Here is a 12,918-nt window from a genome sequence, read left to right on the forward strand (position 1 = left end):
AAAGACCCATTTCTTTTTTGCTACACAATGAGATCAATGAGAAAGTCGGTGTATTTCGTCTATAAATGGCAGATGTCAGTGATTTATTAAACACATTGTTCTCACATCAGAGGAAATAGAACATCACAGTATCAGGTTGGAAACCAAAAGGAACGGTGCCACCACAGATAAAATATATCAGTACATATAAAATATACTGCGATATCGACACATTTCAGCCAGATCAATACAATAACACTGATTTAGTGACTGAGAAAAATACAGTAAAAGCACTCGGTTTCACAGGCGTACATGCACCCTTCTCGACCACTCCAATATGCATGACAGGCTGTACAGTAGACACTAAATAATGTCACGTGATGCAGCTACTCACGCAGTCCAGACACACACGCCTCCGAGGGGTGTGGGGAACGTCATCTGTAATCTAGAAATATGGTCCTGAGGGACACATAGGAAATGAGTGCGTTTAATTGAAGACATGAAAAGAGCATGTCTCATTAGCGAGAGCAGAGGAAGTGTCATGGTCCAAATGACCGAGAACAGGTCGGAGAGGTAATGACATTATGTTAGGAACAAAGCCTTTCAGTGCACCCTCCGTAACCATGATCACTGGCTAATCACAGGACGTGCTAATGTTTTGAATGCGCAGGTCCTCACAACCTTGAACCAGAAGCTTTGCACTGCCAAACAAATATTTAAAACACGATGACGTTTAAAAAAAGGTAGGCCAATGTCGAATACAAAGACAGGTATGGGCGTTCGCATTCATTCAGAGGCGTTTCCCTGCTAAAACACAGTTGAGGAAATGTCCATCACTTTACACAGGACGAGGTAAACCAATAAGTTAATTCACACGTATTCAGTGAGGTCTCTAAAAACTAGGGGGAACATCTAAACTCTTAGTGCTAGTTATCCTGCTAGCCACAAATCTGCTGACAAACCTACTGTATATTAAAATAGAATATTAGGATATAACCTTTTTTTTTTCCTTTCTTTTTTTTTTACATTCAAGTACAACATGTTATATGGCATCAGAGAGTTACTAAATCTATAGAGGACATCCTCACAAAGTTGAGTGCACACCAAAGACTGTAAACTGTAGAGTTGCAACGATTAGTCGATCGAAAGATTGAATTAATCCGCAGCTATTTTGATGATCGATTAATCGTTTTGGTCGCTTTTCAAACTAAAAGGTCAAACACTTGCTGGTTCGAGCTTCTTAAAAGCAATGACCGGCTGCTTTTCGCTGTCATTTATGAGAGTAAATGAAGAGTATTCTGGTTTTGGGCAGTTGGTTCGACAAAAGATGCGATTTGAAGACATCACTTTGGGCTTGGGGATAATGCAAGGAGAATTTTTAAGCCTCTGCACCAGCGACAGCCATGGCCGAAAGGAATTCTGTTTTCAGGTTGTCCGTTTGTCCGTCACATTCATGTAAACGTGATATCTCAGGGACGCTTTGAGGGAATTTCTTCAAATTTGGTGTCCACTATGACTCAAGGATGAACAGATTAGAATTTCAGGAGGTCAAGATTGCTGTAACCTCACAGAACGCAAAGCTAATAAAATAATTACTATAACATTTTACACAAGTGTCTAAAAGGATAAAATTATGAGGCTGTAATTCTGGTTATTTGACATTATTTAGACCAAAATGATTAATCAATTCATCATGGAAATAACTGTCGGATTAATCAATAAAGAAAGTAGTTATTAGCTTAAGTATAAGTAAACCTAGACTGCACATCTGTAAGTGAGTGGTGATGTAACAACAGCTGGATACAATACAGACTGACAGTATCAAATGTCTATGGCAGTTTTGTCCTCTCTTGTTTGCCCGCTGCCCACTCGTCTCCGACCATCCAGCAGGAACGACAGCACTATGACCCAGCGCTGTACCAGTGACCTCTGTCGTGCCGAGCTCTCACACTGTCTGAAGTAGGTGGTTGTTCCGGTGGCGATGGCTTCAAACTGCTCGATAAGTAGCCACGCCTCCCAGAGGAGCGTCAGCGCATTCATGCACATCATGACCACGACCCAGAATTCCTCTCCTAACAGCGTGAGCCACGAGGACCAGCTGCGACCGCCCGCAGGCGTGTTCTCAGACAGGTAACTTGTTGCCGTGGCAACAAAAAGAAGGTGGGCAATCACCATGGAGAGGATGAAGAGGAGGAAAAGGCGGTGGTTCCTCCGGCCGATGCACCGGTTGAGGAAAAGGCAGTGGTCGTCGTAGTCTTTGATGCACAGGTCACACAGCTTGCAGTGTTTAGTGAAGTCAGGTGGAAACAACTGTGAGGTAAACAAACAGAGAGAGAAACAGTGGTGAGAACTAATCCAACTTTTTGTGCAACTAAAAATTTTACTTCACTGTCAACCTTTTACAAAAAAAGGCGTGTATTATTTCCTAACTTCACAGAGACCATCACTGTAAATATTTTATGACGTTCATTGTCACATCATTGATTCATTGTGGCAGCTGCGATTTCAGCAGGGGTGTGTCAAGGACTTTTTGAAGTTGAGTGGGGATGTGCATGTACATTTTTAGAATTTGACAGGAAGACCGAGGACTGGATATGCATAAAACAATGGCTGCCTGAACTATAATGTCTTACCTCACAGTAGGGACAGAACCTGTGGGGGCTCTGGTTGTTCTCCACCAGGTCAGCGATACAGGAGAACCGCGGATCTGCATCGGCTCTGTCCAGTGTCCCCGGGTCCTGAGTCAGAACCTTACAGAACAGACCGATGACCAGGGAGAAGTGGACCATTGACACCTGGACCAGAGCAGTGGTTGGCCACACACTTTCAAAAGGCTAAGGATGAGCACTTGTTGTATAATACACAAAATCCCAGCTTACATTTGCCAACAGACAGTGTACATTTTAGGGAGTAAGACAGGTAGGAGAGAAGGTGTGGGAGGGCCTGAAATAATATCAATATAATATAACAAGATACTACGTACAACCAAAGATTCTGTGATGCTATGCTGAGTCAATGTCTGCCGCTTCACAATAGCGTTTATTGTCTTTGGTAACTGTCATACTCAACTTGGATCTCCTGCTTGGGGAGGTGAAATACGTTTTGTAGTATTGCTCCCTTTTGCGTCAACAGTTTTCTAACATATTACTGTGGTTGGTTGTATATCTGATTTCTTATAAGCAAATCATTTACACACTACGGAAGTCGCTCCCCTTTTTGGAAAAACTCCTCGGTCATGGAGCCGATGTTACTTTCAGCCATGCCTGTTGCTGCTGTGCATGATGGTTTAACTTCATGACATCAACAAATCACACTATTGCTGTTATCAAAAGATGATATTTTTGTAAAATTACAAATTATGTTTTTTTTTAATTGTTAAGAATATGATATGGCATACCGCTATGGGAAAGCACTGGCTAGTTGACAGCTTGCACAAAAAGAATTGTTAAGTGTCCACAATGCAAAGGACATATTCTTGGGGAGAATGAATGTGCACATCAAATTTCACTGTATTATGCCTGTTAAACTGTCATATTCACTGAGTGGAAATGGAAAACAATGGACAAATTTAGCTCTATGTGGTGCTAGGAAAAAGGTCAGAGTATGACAGAAGGATCACAAGGACCTATCCTCTGGAGAGCATGACTAGTAAGAATACCTTGTCATTGACCAAGTGGTGGCTGTTCAGCCACTGATACAAAACTACACATGATCAAGAGACTTAATGTGTGCGATATTTGTTAAGGATATTAGGCATTATTTTTCCATAGAAGCAGAGCAGGGAATGGAACAAGCCAGCTATGAGGGTCCCCAAGTAGATCGGGTTGGGCAACCTGGAAGAAAGACGTGTATTCTCTTAGCCAAGATATAACAATCAGTGAAATATAAACACATGATAAACAGGCACAGCAGCTTTGTCAAACCTTTGGTATGTGGTCATGCGATGGTACTGTGTGAAGATGCTTCTGGCCAGCCAGGGGAAGAGCAAAGCGCAACTTATCCCTCCATAGCCTCCCAACATGGCTGCTATTAGCAGGATGGCAGCTCCGCCCAGAGTTGGAAAAAGCAGTGTCCAGTAATACAGAACTAGTGAGAAAAGACATACAATAGTGTGAGGAAAACTCGACATGTGAATGCAGCACTTTAAATCTTACAGTGCCACTGATACCATCACCACTGTTACCATCATAACCATCATCATCCTTGTTTACATCCCTAAATGAAACTACACATTAATAGTAATATTTACCATGAGACTCTCTGGGCTTGTGATGAATTGGCTCATTAATGTACCGACTCAGTAGCTTGGTGAGTTGCTGATGTCTGGAGAAAAACACACAGTATAGCAAGGTAATAATCAGTATAAGGATCCCATGAGGACAAACCAATCTGGAAATGTGAACACACTGGCTATTTAAAGGCACTGAGAGGTGCTGCCACCCCATGCAGTGAAGTGCTACTCAGTGTTTTTCCCGGAGATTTCTAGAAACAGCAGATTCACCTGAATGTTTTCCCCTGTTTGCTGAGGTCCAGTGGTGTGAGGCCGCTGTGGCTCTTCTCGTGAAGCATCCTGCAGCCCGATCTCTGCAGCAGAGTCCAGCACACCTCCACTGCGCCCCTCTCTGCTGCAACGTGAAGCGCTGTCGCTCCCTGCTGGTCGACTGCATCGATAGCACACCTCTGAAACAGATGGGGTTGACATGAACAGCTGCTGAAAGATGGTGGCATCTGCATCGGGCCCTGTTTCATAAAAGCATCTGAAGATTTAACTTGTCTTTGTCAGATTCTCAAGTAGATGGACTTGGACTATCCTTGGCCCTGGTTGCATTTATGTGGTCCAAAATGTTTTTATTAATGAATCAAACAGACCTTTTCTGAGAACTGCTTTTAATGTATGATTGGTTTTGTGTTTCATATGTTTTAGGGTGCTGTAGTTCCTTTAAATGACGATAATGTCTAAGCACCATGAATAGCACTATATAAATAAAATGTTTTACTATCATCACTCCAACTCTTATTTCTTAAGTCACTGGTCTTTAACAGAGGGTCTGCAAACCTCTAGGGGGTCCACTGACTTACTGCAGGGGGGCTGCTTGCTGATTGTGTTTTGTTTATTTAAATGTGTCTAAAAACAAGATTTAAAACTGCTGTAGGTGATATTTTTATGAAAACAAGTGTTCAATAGCTCGGTTTCCACAGTAATCAGCATCAGAGAGTGTTTGGTCTGTAGCTAAAGTCTCTCCTAAAAGCGAAAAGGCACAGAGAGCAGGATCCTCTGGTTTGCTTCTAAGTCTGCCAATTATGATGTGAAGAGGAGGGATTGGACTACTAAAGTGGACAGGAAGTTAGCTAAAATGATGCTTAACAGCAGCAGCTTAAGCATGGATCTGACATATTATTTAGCAAACATAAATTAATTAAAAAAAACATTTAGCAGTGATGACAGGCTTCCCATGATTCCTCGCGCCTGAGAAAACCAACCTAACCTTATGCCAAATCACTGTGCGGTTCCTATCCATCTAACTGCGTGTTATTGTATTTATATCCCAGATGTACACACATTCTTGTGTGCCACAGTGTATTGTTTTGTAACCAATCAGGCAAAAATCTCTGACTCACCCTCTACCTCAGAAACATGGCAGCAAGGACTTGCTACAACTGCTGCCTTGCATGTTATTGTAGGCCCAGTTTAGTTTAATACAACATACATTATGCAGTGGGGGGGGGGGTCCCAGCTCCATCTCTCTATCAGCCAAGGGGACCTTGGCATGCAAAACACTGAACCCAGCTTTATATATCATCACCAGCCAGCTGCTTTTTTCAGCATTAAGCTATTTTGTGCAGGGTGGTGTAGAGCTATTAGGCTCATGTGAGCTTATTTGCATAAGATGGCTGCCTACATTTATATCAGTGGCTGAGGAAAGTGTCAGATAACCATACTGTGAATGTGTTGTGCTGGGTGGTGCTTGAAATAACTGAAAGCAGCTTAATGTTTAGGAAAGACACAGCACATTGTTTGCATTGTTTCGCTGACATTATCATTTTCATTTGACCCAATGTTAACATCAAAAACCTTTTAATTAACTTTTTAAGATGATGTTCTATCCTACTGTTAGTCAGCTGGAGAAAGTGTGTGAGTCGTACCTGGCCTCTGAGCAGATAGCGGACCACCTCTGTGTTTCCTGTGGATGCAGCCAGGTGAAGGGGTGTCACCTGGTACATGTCTGTGTCTGAGAACCGGAACATCCCCGTCTCCCACAAATAGTGCACTGCAACACTGGGAAAGATCACTGACGGTTAGTGCGTGCATGATTTATCTGTGTGTGACTGTGAACTTAGCCGTTTCCTCCACTCACATGTTGCCCCCAGTGACCGCATGATGCAGGGATGTTTTTCCCTGCAGGTCTATGAGGCGCAAATCTGCTCCGTACTGCATCATTTGGTGCATGACGTAGATGTTCCCTTGCCTGAGAGAAGGGCAAAGGGTTATGACAAAGGATCAAGCACAGATCACATCATGAAAATCCAAGCAAGTTCTACATGCACTGGTGATGCTCACCTGCAGCCAAAATGAAAGGCTGTCTGTCCCGCATCACATGCCACGTTAGGGTCGGCTCCATTACTGAGGAAAAGGTCAACCATGGCGCGGTTACCATGGAGGGCAGCGTAGTGGAGTGGGGTGAAACCACCCCATCCTGGATGAACAAAATAAACACATCAGTCAAGTTTAAAGATGTAAACCTTCAAACTGATCTCCGGGCTTTGTGAGTAACAATATAAGCCTGATGCAAGTGCACGGCCCGTCAACCTGTTGATCTTTAAAAGCCTCTGGTATCGGGGGTTAGAGTTGCTTTTGGCACAATGTGATTCTGTGTTGTGTTGTCACAGGATCTGTCCATCCAGATCTGTGCCAGACCATTTCACAGTGGAGCCGCAGCAGGGTTTGTTTTCCTGAACTGGCATTGGGACAAAATCACACGCCAGCGCAAGATAAAGTTTAAATGGGCCCTTTGAGAATAACATTAAGTAGAAACTTGTTCGGTGATGTACGCTTATCATAACTTATCCTGGCTACGTGGCGCACGTTTTAAAATGTGTATTACAGACGTATGACACAGGTGTAACAGGTTGTGTCTCTTGATGAAGTTAATCAGCAGTTTTCTAGATTTAAAAGGAGCAAATGAGGAAATGCCATCAGTGACAGTTACAGGCTGAACTGACAGAAACACACAGGATATAGTGGCCCGTGGTTGCACAAATACGCTGCAAAGAAAGGGGCAACACTGACTTTTCATCACATCTCACTCTAACTTACCTTTTTGCTTGAGGACTGACCGATCGGTCTGGAGGAACTGTATGCACTGTTCAACGTTTCCTCTCTGTATACACTCAAATATGTCTCCGCCGCTAACGGAGCAAACAGGCATCGGATGCATTGTGACGGGAGCTCACCGCAGCCTGCAGCCTGCCTTCACTCCCACCGAAGGAAACTGCAACGGACACAAAATCACCTCCTCTGACGAAGCGCTGCTACATCACAATGTAAAGCGAGAACGGAGATCATCTTTCGCTGCAAAGTAACGGGGATCCTTCATTGTGCTAAACTGGTTTAGGCAGACCACGCCCTGGGCCGCTCGTTGGCTGCGGCGGGTCACATGAACGGTGATGTCACCCGCGTCACAAAAACACGTGGTGCCTAAAAATAAGATGACGCCTTAAATTGAATTAGTTGTGTCATAAGGGACATGCACTTATTAGAGCTGAGGTTTGAACAAACGTTTCCACTTTATTTCTATTTTTTTTTTTTTTTATTAGGTTAAAATAAATATTTGTTGTTTATTTCACAACGGATTCATGAGTTTATTTTGAAGTAAAACTCATCAAAACTCTTTATTATTTGCCTCTATAAGACCTGAAGATCCATGCTGGTTGTTTAACCAACGTTTGATTTCATACTGCTTGGTCCGATACTTGAGGAAAGAAAGAAACTAAGTACATTTACTATAGTACTTTACTTATGTACAATTTTCTAGGTACTTCTAGTATTTAGATATTCTGCTACTTTACTCTACCTCGCTACACTTTGGAGGCAAATATTGTACTTTGTACTCACTAAATTTATATGATAACTTCAGTTACCTTGCAGATTGAATGCTTCATCTGCAAAGGTAAAGATATCAAGTTAAAATACTCTATTACTTTGGTAAAGTCACCCTTACTCGACTTAAAGTCTAAAGTATCTGATATTAAATGTGGCTATTTGAGTGTTTGTCTTAAAGAAGGGACAATGCAAATCAATTAACATGAGCACCAAAGTCTATGATGTAAATGTGCCAGATTTAGTCATTAGGCCTAATTTTTCAAATGCAATCCCTGGCAGGTTGATGGCATATGAAAACATAACACATTTGAAGACACTTTATCACATAGCATATAATCACAAACACAGCATATCACACATTAAAACACGCATTTGAGAACAGACAAAACGGCATAAATGCACGTAAAAGCACGTAGACACATGAAATTAGTAAGGAGAAATACATAAATCAACACTTAAGTGTCAATGGCAATATTTCTACTCAAGCCTCAAAAAAAAAAAAAAAAAAAAATACAAGTCGAAGTAAATTATACTTATATATAGGCCTACATGAATGTAGCTATATTCTGAAGGTTGTATTTTTTTATGATTACTGGAATCTTCTTGTTTGTAGTTGATGGCCAATAAAATCAATGAATTTCAAAATGAGCTGCGTTGGCTCTCATGACTTTAAGGTACATCATCATAACACAGTGAGACTTTAACCTGCTGCGTTCAGCGACCGCCTGTGTTTGCGACACTGGCTGAAAATGAGCGTGTTTTCGGCTCGGACAGGATCAACGTCAGTGCGTGTCCACTGCACGTGCTGTCATATTACAAAAGTTAGTCCCGCGGCGACAATACGACGTCTTGAGTTTAGACATATTTATCTCCGAGTGCTGAAGTGTGGCGTTATCGGCTGGGGGCAACACCTAGCAGAGGAGAAAAATGGCTCCACAATGGGGTATGAGGCGACACTGAGCTCGTGACTGTCCCATCCGGAGGGGCGCAGACTTCAGCAGGTGACGGTGATTGCTGTGACGGCGTGAGGTATCTATGCTAATGATGCTAATGAGCGAGAACAGCAGGCGTTTGGTCATTTGTGTCAGCTTTTTGTACATTTAAATGTTCTTTAATTGTAGACATTTAGCCTTTTATATGAGGTGAATGTGTAATTATTAATCATTATTATTATTATTATTATTATTATTCAACTTCAGTTATTACCAATTAATCAAATGAACGATGGCGTCATTCAATTAAAGAGCCCACGTAAGCCAGACCACTGAGTTATCATGCCTTGTAACAGAAAACGACAAATAACCAACATTATTCTCTGTCATTTTTGTCATTTGTTACTCCTGTGTTTTTTCTTCCTACTAAAATGTATATATGACATACATGGACAGGTTTTAAGATTGTTTACCTCTCAGTATCTGGCTGCTTACTCCATATTTATGTACCAATACACGCCACAAGATGGCGCTGTTTAGCTACGTTGTGTTGACAATGCTTTTATCTTCTATGTCTCAAACACACAGCAGTTTACCAATCTCAGTGAAATTACACGCCACAAGCATCCAAATGACAATTATCTACTCAACACTATACCATTATAAACATGTATAAGCTTGTTTACTATTAAGGTTTTGTTTAGCATACTAAACCTTTTAAAGACAGTATTATAGGCCTGTCCTTCCAGCTATTATCAGCAGACAAACACACACAATGCAATTTGTTCATCATTGTTTCCTGTTAGTCAAAGCCTGCGCGTTATCTACACACCAGTCTGTCATTGCAAGCTGTTTGCAGGCTTCTTTGGTGAATCATTGGGTCCTGTCACTGTCTTTCATATCACGCCAGCCTTACATGACATGTCTATAAAAAGCAAAGGGAGTCTTCTCTGCGCTGTAGTGGGAGGGCCTCATCGAACCAGCCAAACAACACTTTTTCACTTCTGCTTCTCTGGGGAAGTAAGAAGGCACATGACCTGGGCCAGCTGACATGAGTTACTGTGCTTGTTCAAAGTTCAGTCTACATGCTGCAGATTAGTAAGGGGCGGGCAGTTTTGCAGGAAGGTCCACTGCGCAGTAGGCACTAGTCATGTCTTCACAGGTCTCTGCTTGTCTTTCCTCCTGACATGGGAAAGATGACAGACCGCTCACTCAGTTTGAATAACACAACACAGATGACAGCGTCCTCTTAGAGCTTGGAAACTCCCAGATGGCTCTCACACGAGTGCAGGTAAGAATATGAGGACTTAACTTTGTGTGGAATGAAGGATTTTGCTTTTGAAGGTGGGAGAAGTGTCGCTTAATCCGAGGTGTTTTTTTTCATGTTGACAAACTGGATTGTATGGTAAGTCACTGTAAAACTCAATAGGCGCATGTGCTGCTTTTCCGAGTACAAGTAAGGACTGACACTGAATGTTTTTGCATGAGAAAACATCAAAGTATTAATGAATTTCTAAGGAATGTGAACCCTTTACTTACAGTCACAGCTGATTTTACTGGCTCTGGCTTATCAGTGAAAACTTATCAGTCTTGATCGAGGACCCTTGATGTTCATCATGAGTATGTATCCCTAAACAGAAAGTGCTCAAAATAATATCCCTGTAATGGGGAAACAATGCTCCAGTCAAGCCTCAGTCATTCAGAAACATGTCTATGTTGGAGCAGGACTCCTCATTCATGCTTGGTGTGATAGAGAGAGCATGTATACTGAAAGCTTTTGTGTAAGGGACTTTAAACTTTAAGGGAATTATTTCACATGATCAATTACTTTAGGGACAGAACATCCTATGGTTTGATTTCATCAAGGACAAATTGGTCCCAATTGATGATCCTTTGCATATGTGTGTCTCAGTTAGTCCTGTTCTTAAGAAGTTAAATAAATTGGACATTTACTGGCATTCTGCATTTGACCCATCCTGAGGCAGCACTGGGCAGTGTGCGTGCCCGGGGACCAACTCGATCGACCTAATGTAGATGTTTTGTTGTGGGATGGATTGGAGTACCCAGAGGGAACTCAAGCAAGCAAGGGGAGAACATGTAAACTCAAAAAGAGAACCAAAGACCTTCTTGCTGTGAGGCATCAGTGCTAACAGCTGTGCCACTGTGCTGCGGGGGCTGCAATTAATGATTATTTTCATTGTTGATTAATCTGTTGATTGTTTTCTCAATCAGTTAGTTGTTTAGTCTATAAATTGTCAAAAAAAAATTGAGATATAAGATAATGTCTGGATATGTCTTGATTTTGTCCACAACCTAAAGATATTCAGTTGACCTTCATAGACGAGTAAAGAAACCAGAATCAGAGAATTTGTACTTATTTTTTTTCTTGAAAAATGTTGCAAACATATTAATCAATTATTTAAATAGTTGGTCACTAATTTAATAGTTGAAAACAAATCAAGGAATCATTGCAGCTCCAGTTTGGGTTTTTCAAAACCACTGCACACTGTTTTTGAGTAAATATCGCACTCTAAAAAAGGAGAGAATACAATCTCATGGAATAAAAAATCATGCAGTAAGGAATTTGAAGCTTGGAATGGTTGTGTCAGTCACTGGTTTTATAGGCTTCCAGTTACTGAGAACTCTGGATCAATTACACCCTGCAGTTCCCTCATAGAGGTTGATAACATTTAAGGGAAATGACAAGAGACTTCCATATGTCTGTTTGTCTGTCTGGTGAGGGCAGACAGGGTAGGAGGCCAGAAGGTTTGGGACAAATTTATCAGATGAGGAAGTTGTAAAGACCAAGGAAATATGATTGAAAGATATTTTGGATACCATGTCAGCTGAGGATAAATAAAGAACAAAGATGGAACAGTCTCACTTTTGGCTCTCTTTCTTTCTCCTTCAGGACCAGTCTGCTAAAGGGGAAAGGATCAATAAGGAAACCGGAGAGCTGAGTGCTTCAGGGGAGTTATCTGTCTCTGTGGAGTTGAAGGTGGACAAAGTGGAGGGCTCTTGTAAGAACCCTCAACTCCCACAAGAGCTCAGAGAACAACTACAGGAGCTGGGACTTCACACATGCTCGAGCCCTGACCACAAAACAGAACATGTTCCTTTAGAGCAGAGAGAGGAGCAGCTAGTCAAAGTCCTGCCTCTCTACATACAGGTATGGGGCATTTCTTATTTCTGTTCTGAATGAAGTGAATGTTTCTTTTTTTGGGTTGAGGGTTGACCCTGATGAAGGTCACATGCCAAAAGTTCTACTCAAAGTACTAAAATGTTGCTGAAGTTTTGAACTCATTAGACTTTTGTGCCAGAAACCCCGACTCTGCTTCAACAAAGTTTCTCTAATGTATTGATCTTGGCAGGAGAATTTACAGTGGAGCCATAGTTCTTATTAAAAGCCAACCTTGAAAAGGTTAAATGGGTGCTCCAGGAGACTGTGGTTTCCAAAACTGTTACAGACCGCTTGAATGAACAATCGGAGCAACATGAGGCGGCAGTCAGATGGTTGGCCCTCAGCTGATCGCATCACTGTCCTTTGAAAAAAACGTGTATGTGGTTTCTCCGTAAATCTTTAAAGTTAACTGAGCTGTCACATGAAATGCAAAAGAGCTCCAGGCCTTGCTTTGATTATTTGGAAAAAGAGGAATTTCTCATTGCGTCACAGTGATGAAGAAACCTCTCTTTATTTTTACCCGTACACACTCTTGGTATAAATTCCTGAGTGTGTATAACTCCATTGATCAGGCTTACAGCTGCAGAGGTAATCGCTCTTTGGTTTTTGTATGGTTCTGTGTGTGCATGTGTGTGTAAGCCTCATGACCAGAGATTTGAGCAGAATGTAGTGCCCCACTTAAGGACAGCAAACTCGGTGAAATGCGATATCCTCTTATGGAACTG

General features: G+C 41.8%; 2 protein-coding genes across 9 annotated transcripts in view; one reads left to right on the forward strand and one right to left on the reverse strand.

The window, feature by feature from the left end:
* Nucleotides 1-53: 53 nt before the first annotated feature.
* On the reverse strand, nucleotides 54-7,627 carry LOC115597157 (putative ZDHHC-type palmitoyltransferase 6). 4 transcript variants are annotated; one of them, XM_030442884.1, is made up of 11 exons: nucleotides 7,432-7,627; nucleotides 6,788-6,935; nucleotides 6,539-6,674; nucleotides 6,336-6,446; nucleotides 6,124-6,256; nucleotides 4,481-4,659; nucleotides 4,229-4,302; nucleotides 3,903-4,065; nucleotides 3,730-3,812; nucleotides 2,613-2,803; nucleotides 54-2,289 (listed from the first exon to the last, which is right to left on the reverse strand). In XM_030442884.1, the coding sequence occupies exons 3-11, from the start codon at nucleotides 6,619-6,621 to the stop codon at nucleotides 1,801-1,803; spliced, it is 1,506 nt and encodes a 501-aa protein (XP_030298744.1). In that variant the 5' UTR covers nucleotides 6,622-6,674; nucleotides 6,788-6,935; nucleotides 7,432-7,627; the 3' UTR covers nucleotides 54-1,800. The 4 variants fall into 4 exon arrangements, with proteins under 4 accessions (XP_030298744.1, XP_030298743.1, XP_030298746.1 ...); XM_030442883.1 differs by having other exon boundaries at nucleotides 7,295-7,627; XM_030442886.1 differs by lacking the exon at nucleotides 6,788-6,935.
* Nucleotides 7,628-8,784: 1,157 nt separating this feature from the next.
* wdfy4 (WDFY family member 4) overlaps nucleotides 8,785-12,918 on the forward strand; it is a 44,576-nt gene continuing 40,442 nt past the window's right edge. For 2 of the 5 annotated variants that reach the window (XM_030441352.1, XM_030441353.1), the window contains exon 1: nucleotides 9,143-12,181. In XM_030441352.1, coding sequence (XP_030297212.1) covers nucleotides 11,882-12,181 — 300 coding nt within the window. In that variant the 5' untranslated portion in view covers nucleotides 9,143-11,881. Of the gene's footprint in view, nucleotides 9,110-9,131; nucleotides 12,182-12,918 lie in introns of those variants that run through there. The other 3 variants (XM_030441354.1, XM_030441356.1, XM_030441355.1) reach the window with 3 other exon arrangements.

The sequence above is a fragment of the Sparus aurata genome, chromosome 15 (assembly GCF_900880675.1).
Source record: "Sparus aurata chromosome 15, fSpaAur1.1, whole genome shotgun sequence".
Taxonomy (NCBI): Eukaryota; Metazoa; Chordata; class Actinopteri; order Spariformes; family Sparidae; genus Sparus; species Sparus aurata.

What these genes read in the sequence shown, in the direction of transcription:
- LOC115597157 (XM_030442882.1), bottom strand. Translation starts at nt 7,415, where the DNA reads ATGCATCCGATGCCTGTTTGCTCCGTTAGCGGCGGAGACATATTTGAG. An exon ending in CGCATGACCACATACCAAAG is followed by an intron (nt 3,813 to 3,902) that starts GTTTGACAAAGC and finishes TCTTTCTTCCAG; the next exon opens with GTTGCCCAACCCGATCTACT. An exon ending in GGTTCTGTCCCTACTGTGAG is followed by an intron (nt 2,290 to 2,612) that starts GTAAGACATTAT and finishes TTTACCTCACAG; the next exon opens with TTGTTTCCACCTGACTTCAC.